Here is a 22,531-nt window from a genome sequence, read left to right as displayed (position 1 = left end):
GTGCTGTTAATCTTAATGGTAAAGTCATGATGGGGGGGGGGACTGGGAAGGAGGAACTATTACAAGCTAAGTTTTAGAAAGATTAAGTTTGAGTGGTGTGATATCCATACCGAGATGTAATTCAGTAAGTTTGAGATCCGTGAGAAGATCGAGGGAGTGAGTTGAGGAGTGGAGAGATAGAGCGTAGAGGTGGTATTGGAAGCCATGTGAGGTTATCAACTGGCCCAGAGAAGAGGTATAGAGAGTATAGAGTGTAGGAGTAGGAGGGACCCAAGGGAGCCTTGGGGTACCCCAACAGAGAGAGGAAGAGGAGCGGAGGAGATGGAGTTATAAGTGGCACTGAAAGTGCGCTGAGATAGGTAGAAGGAGAACCAGGATAAAGAAGAAGCACAGAGGCCAAGGGAGTGTAGTTTGCTGAGGAGGAGCAGGTGGTCAACTGTGTTGAAGGCAGCAGAGAGGTCTAAGAGTATGAGTATGGAGTAATGGCAATTGGTTTTAGCAGTTAGTAGGTCATTGTTGAGTTTTAGTAGGGCAGTTTCAGTGGAATGTTGTGGATGGAAGCCGAACTGTAGGGGGTCGGGAAGGTTGTTGTCCGTGAGGTAGTGCCTCATTCGGTCATGGCGTTCAATGAGCTTGGAGGCAAATGGGAGCAGGGAGATGTAGCGTGTAAGTTCATCTTCTTCGAATATACTCCCTGTAAATTCTTTATTATTTTTATTTGGGTAATATTGTTCCTGTAACCTGTAAGTTCATCTTCTTCAAATGTTCTCCCTGTACAACGATTATTATTTTTATCATTGTTATTATTTTATTATTATTTAGGTACTAGTGTTTATGTAAAGTGTAAACTCATCTTCTTCAAATATTCTCCCTGTAAAATCCTTATTATTATTTATTTGTATTATTATTATTCATATTGTATTATTATTTTTATTATTTAGGCACTAGTGCTCCTGTAACCTGTAAGTTTATGGTCTTCAAATGCTCTCCTTGTAAAATCTTTATTATTATTTTTTTGTTATTTTTATTGTTGTTATTATTTTATTATTATTTAAGTACTAGTGTTCATGTACTGTGTAAGTTCATCTTCTTCAAATATTCTCCCTGTAAAATCTTCATTCCTTATTTTCACAATTAACTTGAACATTCTTTTTTTTATATAACATTCTATTTTTCCTTTTATTTATTTTTTTGCATCTCAGTGCTGCTCTCCAGTGATGTCTGCATATCATTGTACTGCACCGGCTTCACAATGGCTGGACCAGGCCTGTGCAATGTGCGCCAGCACAGCCCATATAGGCCTCTGCCATGTGACAGGGTGACAATGCAGGAGCACAGTTGGGAGACAGTTGTCACCCTATAACAAGGACTTTCAGTCCAGAATCACCAGCTAAAGTTAGAAAATTTTAGTAACTAGGATTAGATCTACTTTAAGTCCCACTTGTGTGGTAATAAACTCAGGACACAGGAGAGTGTCCAGGCTATGCGACTCTAGTGCCCTAAAGCGGCCACCAGCCAGGATGCTCTGGAAGGGTTTGGACCCCCTATATCCCCCTCCTTATCTACGCCCCTGTGCAGCCCCCCAAGGTAATGCAGATATGTCATGCTTATTCATTGAAAGAGCTGAAATCCAATGAATGAAATGGGTGGACCAGGGAGTGTCTTGCTGGGTAGGAAACAGCTAGATGATGCCTCCAGCCAGAAAATGAGGCAGGCTATATCTGACTTCCTGCAGCTTCTAATGCACATTGTGCGAAGTTCCAGTGAGTGATTTCAATGCAGGAAAGGAACCTGTACAGCTGTTTAAGACTGAAAAGAAGGCCAGAAGTTAGCTATAAAAATAGGGAGCAGAGACACTGAAAATTGAGGTGAAACATGAAGTATAAGTGAACCTTGTGGGCATGTATGAGACAGTGAACGTAGACCTCACACAGATAAAAAACATCAAGGTGTCATTTATTTATAGTGACTTGAGACCTTAAACAGGTGAAAACCATCCAGGTACCATTTATTAATAGTGAATGTAGACCATAAACAGGTGAAAACCATCCAGGTACCATTTATTTATAGTGAACGTAGCCTTCAGACAGGTAAAAACCATCCAGGTGTCATTTATTCAGAGGACAGAAGAATAATGGTGATTCATGGTGTCACCGGATGATCAGTGACTACAGCCCAGCAGTGACAGGTGCTCCATGAAATTATAGATCTGCTCACAGATCTCTTGCTTGGTGGTGGCACATTCCCGCTTGGTGGGGATGATCTCAAACCAGGTCCCACCGTTGATCACGTAGGACTTCCTAGAAGACAAACATCACTTAAAGCTCAATGACAGCAAAATCTACGTTCTTAAAGTTAAATGCATACCCCGCCTGCATAAGATAAAGCTGACTAAAGCACTGTGTATGATATACAATTGCTGTTTATTCAATAAAAATATTTGTTTTCACCTTTGTTTTTACCCTTTGTTGCATCTAAATGCTTCGGATGACCTGCAGCCCCTTAGCAGACACTTCTTATCTATATGCACTCCAGTGATGGTTACATGGCACTTCTCAGGGAGGGTGTTTTGAGGGTGACAACAGGGGTGTCTGTGCAATGAGTGTCCCCATCAGACAGTACTGGGACAGGGTTGTCCAAAGCCCAGGGCAAGGATCCAGAATTGTGCCCCCCTTTCCCCTCCTAATATGTGGCAGACCCTAAAGCTAAATCAACAATATCCCTCAAGAAATCTATGACGATAAATGGATTCCAGTTTTTCAGATTGCTGGAACATTGTATAAGTTTTGTCTTACGATGACTTGTCTAGTGGACAGATTACACATGTGAAGGTTTGGACAGCCCTGGGTCTTAAAAAAAAAAAAATATAAAAAAAAAGTATAAGGAAAATTTGGGCTCATTCTCGCAGGTTCCCTTGCACATACAGTGTGAATGAGCAGTTTGTTTAAAATACTTAATTTGTTTTGATAAAAAATTGTTTGCGTTTAATTTTATTTATTAACAATAAAAACGGCCCTCCAAAATCCTCAGCACCAGGCCCATGATGGAAAAAGCAAAAAATGGCTGGACAGCCATACTCCATTAAGACACCTTTATTGAAGTCAGATAAAATCCAAATAGTCACAAACGATCACATTGATCCCAGAGGAACAGGACAATGCAAGGCTTACATGTTTCACACAGCAAGTGGGTGCTTAATTAGGCCCATGATGCTCTTAATCTAGCCCTGCCCATAATCCATAGTCCATCTCTGGAGCAAGGAAGAGCAGGTGGCTATGATTCTACATAGAGTGGGGCCATGGAGAACGAAAGTAGCCAACCTCTAACACAGAGGTCCTCAAACTACGGCCCGTGGGCTGGATACGGCCCACCAGGCTGATTTACCCGGCCCGCGGACTGCCCCGTCCATGAGAACGCAGCACTCCCCCTCCCCTCTGCTACCTTAATCACACAACAAGAGAAACAAGGCAGGTCCGGACAAAGGGCGGGACTTTTGGAGTTAAGAAGCATGTGATTGGTTACTAGGTAGCGGGGCGGTCCCAGCAATCAATCACCCGCCTTTCACTTGAAAAGTCCCACCCTTTTTTCGGACCTGCAATGCTTCCCATCTTGTGTGACTAAGGTAGCAGAGGGGAGGGGGAGTGCTGTGATCTCTGGGAAGGCGCAGTGTAATACCGCTGGAGGGCTCTGTGAGGGGGGCTTTGTTATGGGTGGATCTATGATTGGGGGATCTATGATGTGGGGGCTTATTGATGTGGGGGGGCTCTGTGATGGGGGATCTGTTATGGGGGCTTTGTGATGGGGGGCTTTGTGATTGGGGGGATACTGTGATGGGGGATCTGTAATTGGGGGGGGCCTTTATGATGGGGGGAATCTGTGATGGGAGGATCTTTGATTGGAGGGGAGTGAGTCTGTGATGGGGGGGCTTTATGATGGGGGGAGTCTGTGATGGGGGTGCTATTTGATGGGGGTAGCCTGTGATGGGGGCCCAGTGATGGAGGGGAGTCTGTGATGGGGGGGGCTCTGTGATGGAGAGGAGTCTGTGAGGGGGGGCTCTGGGTTGCTCTGTGTTGGAGAGGATTCTGTGATGGGCGCTCTGTGTTGGTGAGGAGTCTGTGATGGAGAGGAGTCTGTGATGGGAGGCTCTGTGTTGCTCTGTGTTGGAGAGGAGTCTGTAATGGGAGGCTCTGTGTTGCTCTGTGTTGGAGAGGAGTCTGTGATGGGGCTCTGTGATGGAGAAGAGTCTGTGATGGGGGGCTCTGTGTTGCTCTGTGTTGGAGAGGAGTCTGTGATGGGGGCTCTGTGATGGAGAGGAGTCTGTGATGGAGTGGAGTCTATGATGGAGATGAGTCTATGATGAAGAGGAGTCTGTGATGGAGAGGAGTCTGTGATGGAGAGGAGTCTATGATGGAGATGAGTCTGTGATGGAGAGGAGTCTGTGAAGGAGAGGAGTCTATGATGGAGAGGAGTCTATGATGGAGATGAGTCTGTGATGGAGAGGAGTCTGTGATGGAGAGGAGTCTGTGATGGAGAGGAGTATATGATGGAGAGAAGTCTGTGATGGGGGTGGGGGGGATCTGTGATGAGGGGATTCTGTGAAATACTAAATAAGTTTATGTTGATTAAAATTGTTCTTTATTTTAAATATTGTAATATTGTATTGTTTATTCCTGTTTTTTTTCACTATAAATAAGATGTGTGCATAGGAATCCGTTCATATTTTTTTCAAACTATACTCTGGCCCCCTAACAGTCTGAGGGACCGTGGACTGGCACCCTGTTTAAAAAGTTTGAGGACCCCTGCTCTAACAGGAAGTCTGAATCTGGAAGTTTGGAGGAGGCTGAAAACGGACTTTTCTGAGTGAAGAATACATACTTTATTGGAATTTTTGATTTTTATAGCAGAGTTTTGTGTCACTATAAGAGGTAATATAAGAAATGGAGAACAGGTTCACTTGTACTATACCTCTTCTCCTTTAGAGTGCTAGCTCTTTGGGTTTCCCTTTCCCAGTGTTTCATGTGTTTGTCTAGGTAGATTATTATTGCTCTGACCCCTCTATGTGCTGACATAGAATAAGAGAAGTATAAAATCAATCTCCAGTTTCCTCTGACCCATGGATTCTGTACTCACTCTTTCTTCATTTCCCAGATGTCATCGCGGTGTCCCCAGATAAGGTATGATCGTCCCTCTTGGACTTTGATGGCGTCCCTGCAGCCCATGTGGCTGTAGAACTGACGTTGCATGCCAGGTCCTATTTCATCTGATCCTAGGGAAGGATTATAGAAGAGGAGTCATGTGATGTGCTCAAATATGGAACAGCAAACCTTTACAATGCACTTTTTTTGCACATAGGACCCAAAGCACGGTCTTTATATACACTGAAGGAGACATGTTATCAGCTCTTATAGGTCTTGTATTGCGGGTACTTATAGGTTCATGGTTGTGGTGTGGCCTCATTGATCTCAATGGACAAGTGCGACAGGTTAGAGAATAAAAAATATTATAGTAATACCAAGAAGAAGAAGAAGAAGAATAGAATAATAGAAGTAATAATAGAATACTAGATGTAATAGTAAATAGAAATAATAATAGTTACTAGGTAGGTGTACCTAATATAAAAATAATATATTAATAATAAGAAGAATAATAGAAGTAATATAGGAATAATAGACATAATATTAAATAGAAATAATAATAGTAATAGTTACTAAATATGTGTACCTAATAAAATGGCCACTGAGATATGTACACTTACCGAGCTTAACAACTTGGCTGATTGTCATGAAGAAGACATCATAGGCACCTTTCTTCTCAATTTTAGTGACTTTGGTCTGGTATACTGAAAGACAGAAGGGGATGTCAAAAATTAAATCAGTAATTATCATACTACAATCTCACATCACATAATACAGCCCCCCGCGGATCTCATAGAAGACTCAAGTCTCAATGCTGAGAAATACGGTAGATACTTACACATCATGCCATACCATCAGGGAAGCATGTGATTGGCCTCAAATTTATTCTGCAACAGGACAATAACCCCAAACATACAGCCAATGTCATTAAGAACTATCTTCAGTATAAAGAACAAGGAGTCCTGGAAGTGATGGTTTGGCCCCCCAGAGAGCCCTGATCTCAACATCATGGAGTCTGTCTGGGATTGCATGAGGAGGCAGAAGTATTTGAGACAGCCTACATCCTCAGAAGATCTGTGGTTAGTTCTCCAAGATGTTAGGAATCAATCTACCTGCCGAGTTCCTTCAAAAACTATGTGCAAGTATACCTGGAAAAATTGATGCGGTTTTGAAGGCAAAGGCTGGTCACACCAAATATTGATTTGATTTGGATTTCTCTTCTGTTTATTTACCTTCCATGATGTTCATTGATGAAAAATAAACTATTAACACTTCTATTTCTGAAAGTATTCTTCACTTACAGCATTTTTTCACACCTGCCTAAAACTTTTACACAGTACTGTGTGTGTATGTGTATGTGTGTATATATATATATATATATACATTTTAGAATATCAAAGTTAATTTATTTCAGTAATTCAATTCAAAACGTGAAACTCATATATTACATTTATTACACACAGAGTGATATATTTCAAGCATTCCTTTATTTTCATTTTGATGATTATGGCTTACAGCTAGTGAAAACCCCAAATTCAGTATCTCAGAAAATTATAATAATACATAAGACCAATAAAAAAATGATTTTTAATACAGAAATGTTAGAAAAAGTATGTCCATGTACAGTATAGTATGCACTCAATACTTGGTCGGGGCTCCTTTTTTCATGGATTACTGCATCAATGCGGCGTGGCATGGAGGCGATCAGCCTGTGGCACTGCTGAGGTGTTATTATGGAAGCCGAGTTTGCTTTGATACTCGCCTTCAGCTAGTCTGCATTGTTGGGTCTGGTGTCTCTCATCTTCCTCTAGACCAGTGGTTCTCAACCTGGGGGTCGGGACCCGCTTGGGGGTCAAATGAGGATTTGCCAGGGGTCACCAAATCCTTGGCTGTTTCTGAAGCCTGCACTACTCCCCCAGCCTTTTTGTGGCCGCCCAGCAGGGCTGTCCCTGGAGCCTGCAGCCGCCTGCCGTCTGGAGGAGACCCTATCTTCTGATTTCCGCATAGGTGTCACTGCTACAAGACACCACAAAGTTGGAGACACAGTGAGTAACACTACCTGTGATTATAGTTGCCATTAAAAGTCCCCTCTACAGTTCTCAGATCAGCAGATGAGCTTGATCAAGAGCACCTAAGTTGGCTGATCAGAACTCCCCGCCAACATTGCCACTCATCCCATTCCCCCCACCCCCCCCTCCAAGGAGTAAGAGAAGGAATAGAAATAGAGAATACATGGAAAGGAGAGGAAAAGAGGGGGAGGAACAAAGAAAAAGGGAGAGAAAGAATAAGAGAAAGAACAATAAAGACGGCTAGAAAGAGGGATGGGGGGGGGGGGGGGGAACAAGAAATTAGGATAAAGAGATGTAAAAGGGAAAGAAAGGAGAACAAAGAGAAAGAGTGGTATATCCTAAAATGTACCATAAAGGGTTTTAATACTGTACGAGTAGAAGGGACTCAGGGAACACTAAATGTCCATGGGTTAGGGGCGCAAATTACTTGTCTTGCCTTGGGTGCTTTTACGGTTGGGGGTCTCCACAGCTTGGGAAATTTTATCAAGGGCACTAGGGTAGTTGAGAACCACTGCTCTAGACAATATCACACAGATTTTCTATGGGGTTTAGGTCAGGCCAATAAAGCACAGTGATACCATGATCATTATTTTTTTTTATAATCACTTTTTCTTTATTAAGACGAATTTCAACATACAACATAGAAATACACATTGCACAATATATCTATATAAATCTTTTCATTAACATACACCACACAATCCCACCCCGAGAAAACACACCCCTTGATCCTTGATCATGTCCTCTTCAAAAGAGAGAAATAAAAAAAGAGAGAGAGAAAAAAAAAGAAGGAAAAAGCCCCCCCACTTGTCTACCCATAACTATAACTCAATTTATGCAAAACATTATTGAAAGTATAAATAAGAAGGGGGCTTTACAGCGCCCTATTACATGTGTCAAACAACCAACAGCCATGGCTCTGTAATAAAACGCTATATCTGGGAGTCCCACCCCACCCTCTCGTTTTGGTCTCCTCAAAAGCCCAGCCTGGGATGTTTATCTCCCCACACAAAGGTCATAAAAGCCCTTCGTATTCGTTTAAAGAATGTCTGTGGGAGTGTTATGGGTACGGTATGTAAAACATAAATAAGCCTGTGAATTACACAAATTTTAAGCGCGTTTACCCTGGCAAACCATGTCAGAGTATGACTTCTCCACTTTTGCAAGTCTTTTATTACGGATACCATCAAGGGTCCATAGTTTAGATCATATAGGTGCTTTATATCTGAAGAGATATAGATCCCTAAATAGAATATAGAATCATGGTGCCAAACAAAAGGAAAAGATTGTTGCAGGGTGGTCTTCATCCTCAAAGGCACATGGCTCGGCATCAAGACTGATTTCTCAATATTTATTTTAAAATCAGATATAAGGCCAAACCTGTCTATTTCAAACATCAGTTCTGTCAAAGACTCTTGAGGAGAGGAGAGGTACAACAGTAGATCATCTGCATAAGCTGAGATCTTATATTCCGTTGACCCAAAACAAATCCCCTTGATCTTCCTATTTCCCCTAATCGTGCGCAGAAGGGGCTTCAGCACCATAGCAAATAACAATGGGGAGGGACAATGGGCATCCCTGCCTAGTCCCATTCCATATCTCAAAATAATCTGATAGTCTTCCAGTAACTTTAACCCTTGCTCTAGGATCTGCATACAGTGCCGTCACCCATCCCATCATCCGCTCTCTCAGACCCATCTCCCACCATAAACTCCCACCCCACCCTATCGAATGCTTTTTCAGCATCCATTGAAATTACTAAACTCAGGGTCTGGTTTGGTCCATTATGCATCCAATGCAATACATGCAGGGCCTGAATAGTGTTATGTATAGCCTCTCGGCCCTTCATAAACCCTGTTTGGTCTGGGTGAATCAATTTAACTATATGTTCTTGTAAGTTTAGGGCCAGCATTTTAGCCAGGAGCTTAGTGTCAGAGTTAAGGAGGAAGATGGGTCTGTAGATGGCACAGCACTGAGGGTCTTTCCCTACCTTCGGGAGAACCGTCACATAAGCCAACACTGCCTCCGGAGGCAATGGGTTAAAGGCCGAGATGGAATTAAGGTATCTGCAAAGAGGAACCAACAGGATTGAGGAAAAGTCTTTATAATACATATTTATGAAACCATCAGGTCCTGGGCTTTTACTTAATGGCAAAGCCGCAATCGCTCCGCCCAGTTCTTCAATGGAGATTTCTTTTTCCATTTCCTCCAAGGCCACAGATGGAATGGCCTGTAGCCTCAAGATATTCCCGAATTCTATCCAAACGTCCACCCTCCTCCGTCCCCACAGAAACTGAGTCTATGTTATATAGAGATGCATAAAAGCGATGAAACTCAGCTGCTATTGCTTGGTAGTCCACTATCTGCTTATCGCCTGTCTTTATAATGTGAACATGGCATGAATCCTCTTGTTTATTTAGTTGTCTAGCCAATAGTCTCCCACCCTTATTCCCCTGTTCATAGAATCGGTGGGCAAAGTATCTATGTTTATTTTGAACTTTTCGATCGGGAAGCTGTTTTAATTCTGCCCGCAGTTTCTCCAGTCGCTGCGCGTCCCCAGGTTTTAAATGGGCCTTATGTTTAATTTCAAGTTTATGTATTTCCTCTAAGAAACGACAATTTCCTTCTGTCTCTCTTTCTTAATACACGAACCCATTGAAATGAACTCCCATCTGATGACCGGCTTGTGGGCTTCCCATACCACTTGGTCAGACACCTCCTCTGATATATTGGTCTCAAAATATAATGCTAATGTGTGGGACAAGGATTCCACATTCTGTATATCATCCAAAATAGATTCATTCAATCGCCATGTTCTTTCCAGGCGCCCAATTCATGCTGGACATATCGTTAAACTTATTGGAACATGGTCTGACATGGTGATTGACTCAATAGTTGATGAATTTACATAATTCAGATAATATTGATCGATCAACAACATATCGATCATTGAATATACATTGTGTATTTTGGAGTAATAACTGAAATCCCTGTCTCGCTCATGCAGTACCCCCCAACTGTCCATCAAATGCAGAGAGTGAAGGTACTGTTTAACATATCTTAATGTCTTATGAGACATAAAGGTTTTCCCCGAAGAGTTGTCTAGACTAGGGTCCAAGGTAATGTTAAAATCCCCTCCCATAACCAATAGACCTTCCCGAAACTTCCACAGGATATCCAAAGTTTTAGATTTTAATGGTATGGCTATTGGGGGCATATATAGTAGCTAGGGTATAACACTGGCCCTGGATCTTTCCCTTAACAAAAAGAAAGCGGCCCTCAGGATCTACTCATGCTTCTGTAGGTACTAGGGGACAGTGTTTGTGTATAGCTATTGTAACTCCTTTAGCCCTAGGAATGGGTGAAGGTGCATGAAACCATTGATTATATGGAAAAAGAGGCATACGAGGGGTCGACCCTGCCACGAAGTTCGACTCTTGCAAAAAAACTATCGGGTAACATTGCAGAGGACGCAGGTGAGGTTGGTTATTGTTGCAGAGGACGGGAAGGATGCAGGTGAGTTTGGATGCCGTTGCAGAGGAGTGGAACAACTGCAGGTGAGGGTGGGTGCCGTTGCAGAGAACGCAGGTGAGGTTGGGTGACATTGCAGAGGACGCAGGTGAGGTTACCTAGTAATGTTCCGTCACCTCCCAGAGGGCTGAGCTCTGTCCCAGGAGATGGCAGATTGCTACAAGAAAGTCTTATGAGCTGATAAAATTGTATTCCTGACATACCAGACATTCCTCCGCTAATCCGCTTCGGCTATCGCTACAGACCAGGGCAACCTCAGTGTTCATGACATTTACTACATCTACGTTCATTGTAGATCTAAGCATTATAAAATCTCATAAACTATAACATGTTCATGTCATTTAAAAAATATTCAATCTCTTTCTATCTGCAGCTTCCATTAATCTCTGGAGGTCCTTGTCCAGGCACTTCTTTTTTGATGGTGACAACACTTTATTCCTGTCCTATCTGTGCTCTTGATGTCACATTGTTCCTGATGGGGACTACAGGCAGCCTTGCCAACACACATGTTCTGCTGTAGTTACACATACAACGGATGTGCACATCACAGGAAGATAAGGCAAGAATGCAGGAAAACTAAGAAAAATAATAATGTGATCCCTTTTCATCTAAAATGCATTAGATACTAAAAAAAAAAATTGCGTAAGACATTTACACAGATGTCAGGAATAGGCCCTGTGTTGTGTCTAATATGTCTTATTGCCTTTGATCATTATCACCATCTAGTGGTCGCAATGTGGTATCCTCCCAACTGGGGTAATTCAGGAAAATGGTGCACCACGGCCACTAGACGGTGCTCGCCTAACTAAACCTAATAGACACAATGTGCAGTGAAATCAGAGGAAGCCATTTCAGTTCATGGGGAGGAGCCGGTACAACTGTAGAGACTGAAGGGAGGGCTGAAGTTCAGTTTTTAAAAAAAGATACAATGTAGCACTAAGAATTGGAGTGATGAGTGCGGTTAAGATGCATTGCAACAGCAGAAAAAAAAAGATGGTTTAAAAACTTTTTTTTACAGTCTGTGGCTTTCCAGCTACAGGTCCCAGCATGCCCTGCCAGCCAGAGCCATAGAGCCTAGAGGATGCAGGATTTGGAGGCAGGTGCTATTCCAGTTGGATATGTGATACAGAGAACTCGCAGTGTCTCGATAAAGGCTTCCCACCTATGACCAGGAAAACCTTCTCCTTTTCTGGCAGAGTCTGGCCATCTGAGCCCATCAGGCAATCTGTTTCCTCCCTAGAGTAGGAGAAGCATTCATTCTAATAGGTGGTGAGGAGATGGTGCTCCTCTGTGTGATCAGCAGATGAGGAACAGGAGCAGAACAAAGGGCTGGATGAGTGATCTTTAAGAGGCTTTATCTCTATATTATCCGAGGTAAGAATGGCGGACACTTGTGTGAAATGAAAGGAGTTTATCAGGTTGTTCGCCTTCTGAGCTTCTCGATCTCAGCCTGGAGCGCCAATCCAATGGGACCATACAGTGGTACATCCTTGCGTTCCTTTCCATGGGATAGCCTCTTCCAGGAGCGGGAGGTGAAGTCATATTTCCACAAGTTACTGGTGGGGCTGTGCGAAGGCAGCCCTGGTTGACAGCTGACGTATGGCCTACCAGCTTAGGGGGACCGTAGCTGGTTTTGATACTGGACCAGTTGTGTCGGCGGAAATCAAACCTCCAGAAGTCATTTTGTTCAGCCATATTCTTTAATCCCCTGAACAGGTACATTGCAGAGTTATGTGTGGCACTGGAGTGGCCATGGCGAGGTCCTGGACCGAGGCCCCGTGTGCATGGACTGAGCGCTGACCATCTCTTGGTGTCAAAATAAAACACCCAGAACTCCTCCACAGCGCCCTCGATATTGAAATATCCCCCATAGATGAACATGGCGGCCCAGTACACCATGGTGCTGTGCCCCTTCCTGTTGCACAACCGGCTCCCCTGACTGCTCAGGGACCGGAATTCATACTACTTCCTGCCGTCCACAGTGTACAACCATAGTGAGGTGTTCTCTGTTTGCTGTAAAATCCATCATTCTACCAAAAACCTACAGGACATCCTGATAAGCCACCATGGAATGTCCTTCCAGCTTCTCTGGAGCCTGCCGGCCGCCCGGGAGCTGTTCCCACTGGTCCAAGGCTATGTTATACCTCCAATAGTCGCTGAGGACATAGTCCTGCCGCCCGCCGTGGATGTACAGGAAGCCGATGTGAACGGCGGTGGCGCGTTTGAAGCGGTCACAAGGCACTCTCTCCCGCCGGGATAGCGGCTCCCATGCACAGTCCGGGCTCTAATTGATCATATTGGACTCTTCTCTAACATGATCCGAGGGGGACAGGACCCGCAGCAGGGGGTCCGTCTGCCACACAACGGTGCCGACATTTTGTACAGCGGGTCCCAGGGAACAGCATGCAGAGTTCAGGCACAGCCCCCTCCTCTTCTCCGGGAACAGCCGCACCCCGAGATCCCCGCTACACACAGCGGACGGAGAGCTGACACGGCGGAGATAAGACACACACTACATAGCGCCACCTAGCGACCATACCATGACCATTAAACCAGGTATTGGTACTTTTTACAGTGTGGGCCGGTGCCAAGTCCTGCTGGAAAATGAAATCGCATCTCCATAAAGTTGGTAAGCAGAGGGAAGCATGAAGTGCTCTAGAATTTCCTGGTAGAGGGCTGTGCTAACTTTGGACTTGATAAAACACAGTGGACCAACACCAGCAGATGACACGGCTCCCCAAATCATCACTGACTGTGGAAAATTTTGCATTTCATTTGGAAATCAAGGTCCCAGAGTCTGGAGGAAGAGTGGAGAGGCACAGAATTCAAGTTGTATGAGGTCCAGTGTGAAGTTTCCACAGTCCTTGATGATTTGGGTAACCATGTCATCTGTTGGTTTTGGTCCACTGTGTTTTATCAAATCCAAAGTCAGCGCAGCCCTCTACCAGGAAATTCTAGAGCACTTCATGCTTCCCTCTGCTGACCAGATTTATGGAGATGCTGATTTCATTTTTCAGCAGGACTTGGCACCTGCCTACACTGCCAAATGTACCAATACCTGGTTTAATGATCACTGTGCTTGATTGGCCAGCAAACTCGCCTGACCTAAAACCCATAGAGAATCTGTGGGGTATTGTCAAGAGGAAGATGAGAGACAACAGACCCAACAATGCAGACGAACTGAAGGCCGCTATCAAAGCAACCTGGGCTTCCATAACACCTCAGCAGTGCCACAGGCTGATCGCCTCCATGCCACGCCGCATTGATGCGGTAATTAATGCAAAAGGAGCCCCGACCAAGTATTGTGTGCATACTATACTGTACATGGACATACTTTTCAGTAAGCCAACATTTCTCTATTAAAATCCTTTTTTTTATTGGTCTCATGTAATATTCTACTTTTCTGAAATATTAAATTTTGGGTTTTCACTAGCTGTAAGCCATAATCATCAAAATGAAAATAAAGAAATGCTTGAAATATATCACTCTGTGTGTAACGCATTTATATAAAATATATGAGTTTCACTTTTGGAATTGAATTACTGAAATAAATAAACTTTTTGATGACATTCTAATTTTTTGGGGTGCACCTGTACTATAAAGTGGATCTCAATTGAAAAACAAATGTACATTTATATTAAATCCCTCAGTAAAGTGATGCAATATTAATGGTAGAATAGAACATTTTATTTATTGCTATATAAAGCTATATAAAGCAATATATAAACATTCAATGGGACCATGCCGCAACTGCTAACTCTATAACTTTCATGCAAACCAACCAACACTTATTGTTTTTTTTTATATTCTACAAAAACAAGTAGCAGAATAAATTTTGGGCAAAATTTTTGAGGACATTTCAATTTTTTAATTTTTTATTGGATATGTTTTATAGCAAAAAGTAAAACTTTTTTTAAAAAAATTTGCGGAGGATCGGTGAGCAGATGTTCTTTTCTATGTCCACTAGACCTAAATGAGCAATTAACCCTTGCAGTGCTGGTGTATCCCCACAGCAAGGGATTATTTTCAAGTCTCCTGGAGCTGGCCTTTAATCTTGTATTAATAAAAATAATTTAATTAAACTCCATTTCACACCACAATCCACATGTACCTGTCTGTAAAGTATCTTGTAAAACAAGACTTCACGCTCTTACCAAAATCCACGCTGGAGAGGCATGCAGCGTCTACCCGAGAGATGGGGTCCAGCTTCCCTTTATAGGCATTCTTCAGATTGCATCGTTCTGGAAGAGAGACAATCTCGTTGGACTTCAGTACATGGACTTTTTTACATTGTTATAGAATTATATGACCTTTAAACCAGATCCCTAAGGTTGTTGTTGGCTGTCCCCTGTTGCCCCTCTCTTCCTGTACCAAGAAATAGGCAGGCTGCCACAGTTGACCTCTTCTTCTGAAAATGCTGGTCACCTGCGCTGGCACATTGCACTCCTAGCTTTTAATACCTTTTGAATAGCTGACCTGGAAGAATGTAGATTAGGGGTTCCGCCAGGCAGTTCAGACATTCAGCAATGGTAGCCACCATAATTCTGCTGGTACAGGTTTGCTGTAACCTCACCTTGCTCGCCACCATTGCATAACACTGAGACTTTCAGAACAGAAAGTTCATAAGGACTGAGGGTTTTTTCATAACTGATTGAGACATAGTTAGCTAAGATCTGATGAGGAGTAAAGAAGTGGCTACAGACAGGTCCTATTTTTTTTAATTATTCGTTCATTTGTGTATGACTATTAGGGCTCATTCACATGTGCAGCCCTACAACCGCCCCACTGAAAACCATCCATGGATAGCGTGGTGTATGACTGGCAGTGAGAAGGCGATAAGACTGCTTTAACCCTATAAATGCTAAACCAACATGCCGCAACTGTGAGCATTGCATGTGGATGCAGGGCAGTAACTCACATTCACATGGGCTGTGTTTGCCATTGGTGGCCCTTAGTGGCTGCATTACTTTGTTTAGATGGGTGGCTGGGGGCGATAAAACCAACAGTTCATCTGCCCCCTGACCACCCACTTATTGAGCCCTAAAAGCCCTGAGAAACTCATAATATACAATGTTAAAGGTATTCAGTAGAAGCTCATTACTTTGAATTGAATACCAGCATTTAGAAACGACTCTGTGCACCAATACTCTTAGAGGGTGGTCCATGGGATGCGGTGCTTCCTATTGCAACACGGAGACTAATACTAGTAGGCAGTTAAAGAGTCAACCCACTTAAAGTGTCAATCCTCCCAAAAGTGATATTATAGCCCTCCTAGGTAAGGTTGCTAGGATGATAGGTAAATGCAGGGCTTTTTTTTTAGCGGGAACGCGAGGGAACGCAGTTCCGGCACCTCCAGTACTGAATGTATGTAATAGCATGGGGTGTGGGGTGTGCTGGAGGGTCTATTGATGTTGGCTGCTGGGGGATCTATTGTCACTGGTGGGGATGTGATTTTGTGTGAGGGTCTATGGTTGCTGATGGGGAATCTATTGTTGCTGGGGGGGGTCTTATGTTGCTGGAAGGGATCTACTGTTGAGGGAGAGGTCTATTTTTACTGGCTGCTGGAGGATCTATTGATGCTGGCTGCTGGGAGATCTGTTGTTGCTACTGGGGGGGTCTAATGTTGCTTGGGTGGATATTTTGTTGTAGGTGGTTCACTGTTGCTGCAGGGAATCTATTGTTGTTGGGGTGGAGTCCATTGTTGCTGGGGGAGTCTATTGTTGTGTGGGGATCTATTGCTGGGATTCTATTCCTGGCTGCAGGGGATCTATTTTATTGCTTTTCTTTTTATCATTAACATGTTCCATACAAATGATTTAGTACCACAAAATGATACTTGGTTCTGTATTCTCTTAAAGGGGCAGTACTGGTAGGTGGGTACGGGGTGGAATCAAGGGACGGTGGTCAGAGGTGGGTAGGGGCAGAGACAAGAGTTCCTGCACCTATTCTCCGAGAAAAAAAGCCCTGGGTAAATGTAGTTATTTGTGGCTCCTCTGTAATCATTGGAGCAGCTACTGATTCTTTTGGGCTGTTCTAGATTTCACAGGCCGCAGGTCTGATTGCTACCCCCCCAGAATTCTGGAGGCTTCCAGAACACAGAGGGCTGAGAGAGTCAAATGGGCATTTTGAATATCTAGTGTGCTACAGCCAATCCCTGGGGAGGTGTACCCAGTAGGTGGCTGGTGAGGAATATAAATACTCTGAGGTCTGGAGAAGTTTCACAGCCTCCGGGCTCTGCCCCTCTGGGCAGACTGCTGGAGTTTTCTGATGTTCCTCGAGGTCCCAGGTGTGGCAGAGCTGGAGGGCCTATTTGTAATCATCTTTGGAGCTAACTAAGCAGTCTCACCTAAGGAACTGGTCTGGAGGACCCACTGAAGAGTGCCAGGTGGAAGCTGGAAAGTGAGTAGTTGTCCTAAAGCAAAGAGATGTCTGAAGGAAACTGGGGAGTTCAGCTGTCTAGAGAGACATTGTGAGTACTGACCTGAACTCAAGATCCAAGTGACTGTGTGATATTTCAAAGGATAAGTGCCAGCAGTAGCGCTTTCTGAGATGGCTCTTACACGGTCTAAGTTCTGGCCATTCCTTTTAACAAGGGGCCTCCAAACATTTTATATAAAGAGCCAGTTTACTGCCATTCAGGCTTTAGGGGGACCAGACTATAGCCAGTGGAAGTAGAAATTGAGCCGGCGCAAGTAGAAGTAAACAATGACTCATCTTGGTTTTAATGGAAGAATAGTGCCCCATTGTTGGTATCAGTGGGTGGAATAGTGCCCCATTGTTAGTATCAGTGCGAGGAATGGTGCCTCTTCATTGGTGTCAGTGGATGGAATGGAGCTCCAAGGGCTGGATAAAGGCATGCAAAGGACCACATCCAGGCTGCGGGCTACAGTTTGGGGGCCACTGCCTTTAACCCTTGACAGAAAGAATGTTCAGAAAAGCCTAACCTATTTAAGAGTGTCCTGTTAAAAGTTAGCATTTTTGGAGTATCCCATACCACTCTGTTACAAGCTCTACAAACAATAAACCTTAAAAAGACATCCCCTAGACCAGCGGTCACTAAATGGCAGACTGACTGACAGTCCTGTCCCGACCGCTGCTGTGCCACTGCTACTGTCATCCTCACAGTGGGCAGGGCAGGAGGAGCTTCAGATTAGGACTGAGGGGCGGGAGCGGCCCAAGTTATTATGTTAACAAGTAGGTGATTACCCGCTGTGAGGATGACATTGATGGCCACGAAGGAGGCCCGGGAGAGGACACCCCAGGATGACTAATGCCTCTGCCCTGCCAAAGGTACCGTAGGACTGTGCAGGGGAGGCTTGCATTAAAGGGGGCTCTGTGTTGTGTTAGCGTCACTGTGATGTAAAAGGGGGCAGTGATTTGAAGGGTAACTGAGGACACTGTGTGGTACTGCTTTAAAGAGGAGACTACTATGTGAAATGTACACTGAAGACGATGATGTACCGTGATGTGTTATAGTGCTAACGATATTTGAACCTCTGCCGGAAGGAAATTTTACTGAGCGGGCCTCCGTAAAATTCGAATTCAAGACCCCCTGCCCTAGACAGTTTTTTGGTGCTAGAGTGAATGAACTGTTGTCTGTATGAATGGTGGCCTCTACATTGTATTGGGAAGAGTCAGTTAAATCCAGAGGCTCCTATGGTGGTAGAACTACGTATCTATGGATGGAACTAAGCCAGCCCAACTTTTTTCTATGTGTTCAATACTCCCAATAATGAGACATGTGCCCAACTCTTCCTGTTCACCTGGGAGTTTTTGTTGTTCCCACCCACGTTTGTGTGTTCCTGCTCCTCCACCTACATTCTGCATAACATAAAATAGATTAAACAATCAAGGATGGTGGGAACCATTTATAAAGGCCATAGCAGGTGACCTGACTCAGGAAACTCAAGTGCATGTGTGCTGTGCACAATAGGAGCCATGAAAGTGGTAACACTTCCTTGTACCAGTACTTATGGTATGGCCCATTCCAGAATCTGTTGGGAAGAAGCAGGTATGAATCTGCCCCGAAGTTCACCGAAAACCTTTGCAGTTTATATATCTGACCTGGAGATCGTTGTTTATTTTTTCCTCTCAACATAACTTGAGGTTCATTACAGCCAAAAAGTTATCCCAAGAATGAAGCAGCAGCTTAGCTTCAGAAATTGCTATAATCTGAAACCTGGCCTGATAATAGTCCCCTAAGCCCGAGATGTTGTTTTATGCTTCTACGGCACCTGAAATGCAGTGACACTCTGCTTCTCTGCAGATCTTCTTCAGCTCTCCTCCTTCTTCAGTGGGGTGGTAGAATTTGGTGCAGGTATTCCCTGAATATCAATAAAAACAAAAAGTTTGATTAGTCTCTAAACTTTTTCAGCATGAGGGCCACTTCCTATATTTTACAAATATTTGCAGGCTGACAAAATAGGTTATATAAAAAATCCCCCTTTACATCCAGGAGTGCCCAGCGAAGTCGCTCCTTACAGCCATGTGTGCCCAGCAGAGCCCCCCATACATCTATCTAGGTCTGGCAGAGTCCCCTGTACTTCCATATGTTCTCAGCAGATCCCCCCTTTACATACATTTGTGCCCAGCAGAGTCTCCCCTTACATTTATGTATGCCCAGCAGAGTCCCCTCCTTACATCCATGTGTGCCCAGCAGAGTCCCCCCTTACATCCATGTGTAAGTGTATTAAGTTACAGAGAGCAGCGCATCCACTGCCAGCCAGCAGGGGCATTTTTCTGGAGAGTTGCTGCAGGCTGTAGTTTGGAGACCCCTGCAACCCCCGTAGGTACGCCCCTGCCCTGGTCTATACAATATTAGTGGGTTTACCTAAAGTGTACGTAAATCCTAACTAATGATTTTTTTTTTTTACCCCCTTTTGCTCCAATATACCATTGAAAGGGTTTTGCTGAGGCTCTTTGTATGTGGGGTGCATAGCCCCGGGGTGTAAAATCCCAGCATGTTTGTGCACCCAGGAGTGTTCAGCCCATGCATTTCAGGCATTTGTTACTGAACACATAGGGGCCTAAACGTAAGTAAAACTCAGTACAGCATTTAGTCCTATCCTTCCTCAGTGTATTTCAGCCTGCCACAGACTATGACAGCCTGCAGGCAGCACGACTGGAGCTGTGCCTTCTGAGCAAACTAAAACACTGGGTTTGGATGCACAGGACTCCCCATGTGCAAGGTGTCCATCAATGTGCAGTGCAGAGTGCAGTACCAATCATCAGTCCAAATGAAGGAGTATGTACCTTCATAATATGCATACTCATAATGGGATCCTGAGCCACTCTCTACTTCTGCAAGAACATATCCCTGCCCATGCTATGCAGAGATTTTCACCATGCTGCCTCTCTAGCAATCTATGGCCCCTTCCTCAAAATCCTTCATTTCTTGGCCCTTCACCTCCTGTACTCACTGTGAGGCCTCCATTCATTCAAACAGAAAGTATGTACAGTGCGCAAGGTACAAGTCCCAACTAAGCGCATTTTGAAGAAGGAGCTACCTGGCGCCAGGAAGGGTTCACACCTAAGATCTTGGAATGGTGGGTACAGTAGGAATACATGCTCAGCTATATACTGTATGTCCTGATCATCCTAAAGAACAAACTTTAAGCCATGACTTCTTCTACTGTCTCATGTCTCTGGGTACCCTTGTTATGAGGCTTACCCATGGCATAATACTCATATATGGAAACCATTGCTGGCTGGAGGATCCCAACCTCAAAGTTCTGGTGGATCTTGAACCTCAGACATTCCTTATCTGATCTGGAGACCTTCACAAATAGAAACATGGATTCATGAGTTTAAAACAAAGCTTGTAACTAAGGAGCATGCATAATAATAAAGTGTATCTTAACCCAAGAACAAAAACTGAATATATTGCAATCATATGCATCCTCATCTTTGTGCTGTTTGAAGTAGGGTGTGTCCTTTTCCTCCAATCAGATCTCAGAGCTCTCCTCACTGAGCTCTGCAAAGAGAAACTTTGGGCTCTCCGCCCCCTTTTTTTGATAGCTCAGACAAGCTTTAAAAATTCTGCACTTTAAACCGATATGGAGAAGAGAAGACTGCAGATAAACAGTACAACTTATGTAGGAGGATTTGTGTTTCACCTGAGACCAGTCACTTCACTGGGTATATGGAAGGGTTTACAAGCACTTTAAGGTACCACCTTTAATCTTTAAATAATGAAATGAAAAGAGGTTCTTGCATAAAGTTGTATAATTTAAAACTCCCCTATCTTCCAGTTCCTACACTGATTAATGGTAGCCATACATGCTGCAATTTTTGTATCTGATCGATATGCGATTCAACACAACAGTTGAATTGGCAAACAATGGAATAGACATAATTTGCTTTTCGATCAATTTAGACTCGCTATAGAGCAGATTTGATCAAAATGATTTGGTTGGCCGGGGTAGAAAAGCATCAGTCATGTTGCATCGATTGGCAGCACTGAGATGCTTAGTTTGTCATTTATTGAAGCTTCAATAAATGATGGATTTCTTTCCCGATTGGTCTCTCCTGATATGAATAATAGATCTATAGTTGACTACCCTTTTGACTGATATGACAAACAACAAGGGGAAGAATGTGTTCTGACTGATAGTTGGTACTAAGATGCTTTGTTTTTAAATTCAATCATTTTTCAATCGATCAGATTATGAGATTACATGGTGGAAATAGAGTGTATCTTCCAACTATCAGTTGAAAACCACTTCCCCATGTGTGTCATATCGATCAAATGAGTTGCTGACTATAGATTGATTGTTCCTATTAGGAGGAATCAATCGCAAAATAAATCTGTAATTTTTTATAAGTGTCAATGGTCCCCATTATGGTGGCCATAAACTCTTTGATAAATGATGTACCAAGTATCTCAGTGCTGCCAAAAGATGCAACAGGATCGATAATTTTCCCCCATGACTGATCGACTCAATTTGATTTAATCCAATCATGATCAGGATCAAGATCATCGATCAGAGGTGAAGTTATGGCTATTTGATTGATTGCCGATTCAATAATTTTAATTGAAAAGCACGTCAAATTGATAATAAATTGTTAGTGTGTACGGCCACCATAAAATAAACTCTGGACTGGCCAAAAAAACCCGTAAAATCTGTTTCACCAGCAAATGCAGAACATAATATAGTGTAATACTTACCCAGAAGCTGTGGTCTTCCAGCACTGGAATATGGACAGGCCCTCTTAATGATGATGTATAACGCAGAACACTGGTCTGGAATTGCACACGATGACGTGGTAAGGGGGAGCGTTAACAAGACCACTCGCAGAAGGGCAAGATGAGTGCCTTCAAGGGACTGGTCATCACAACCAAAACTGGGAAGGAGGAAGAGTGCAGTACTTTCATCCTCTTCTTCCCATTGCTCGAACATGGGCAGATCCTCTACATCAGGGTTCTCCAAACATTTAAACAAAGGGCCAGTTTACTGTCCTTCAGACCTTAAGGGGGCCAGACCGTGGCCCATGAGAGTAGAAAATGCCCTGGCTTCAATAGGAGTAAACCATACCCCATCAGTGGTATTCGTTGGAAGAATTTTGCCCCATTGTTGGTGTCAGTGGAAGAATAGTGTTCTGCCATTGGTGTCAGTGGGAGGAATAGTGTCCTATTGTTAGTATTAGTGGAAAAATTGTGCCCCATCATTGGTGTCAGTGGAAAGAATAGTGTCCTGTCATCGGTGTCAGTGGGAGGAGGAATATTGCCCCATTGTTGGTATCAAGGGGAAGGAATAGTGCCCCATCATTGGTTTCAGTGGGAATAATAGTGACCTG

General features: G+C 43.6%; 1 protein-coding gene across 1 annotated transcript in view; it reads right to left on the bottom strand.

Annotated features, from left to right (window-relative positions):
- Nucleotides 1-1,937: 1,937 nt before the first annotated feature.
- The window catches only part of LOC141133447 (complement C3-like), a 174,436-nt gene continuing 153,842 nt past the window's right edge, over nt 1,938-22,531 (bottom strand). Inside the window, exons 36-41 of the mRNA XM_073622829.1 lie at nt 20,406-20,511; nt 18,970-19,059; nt 14,890-14,976; nt 5,756-5,839; nt 5,131-5,266; nt 1,938-2,300 (exon numbers count right to left, since the gene is read on the bottom strand). Coding sequence (XP_073478930.1) covers nt 2,162-2,300; nt 5,131-5,266; nt 5,756-5,839; nt 14,890-14,976; nt 18,970-19,059; nt 20,406-20,511 — 642 coding nt within the window. The 3' untranslated portion in view covers nt 1,938-2,161. The remainder of the gene's footprint in view (nt 2,301-5,130; nt 5,267-5,755; nt 5,840-14,889; nt 14,977-18,969; nt 19,060-20,405; nt 20,512-22,531) is intronic.

This window comes from Aquarana catesbeiana, linkage group LG03, assembly GCF_042186555.1.
Source record: "Aquarana catesbeiana isolate 2022-GZ linkage group LG03, ASM4218655v1, whole genome shotgun sequence".
Taxonomy (NCBI): Eukaryota; Metazoa; Chordata; class Amphibia; order Anura; family Ranidae; genus Aquarana; species Aquarana catesbeiana.
The sequence above is the reverse complement of the archived record's forward strand: the minus strand, read 5'-3'. Positions and strand labels throughout refer to the sequence as shown.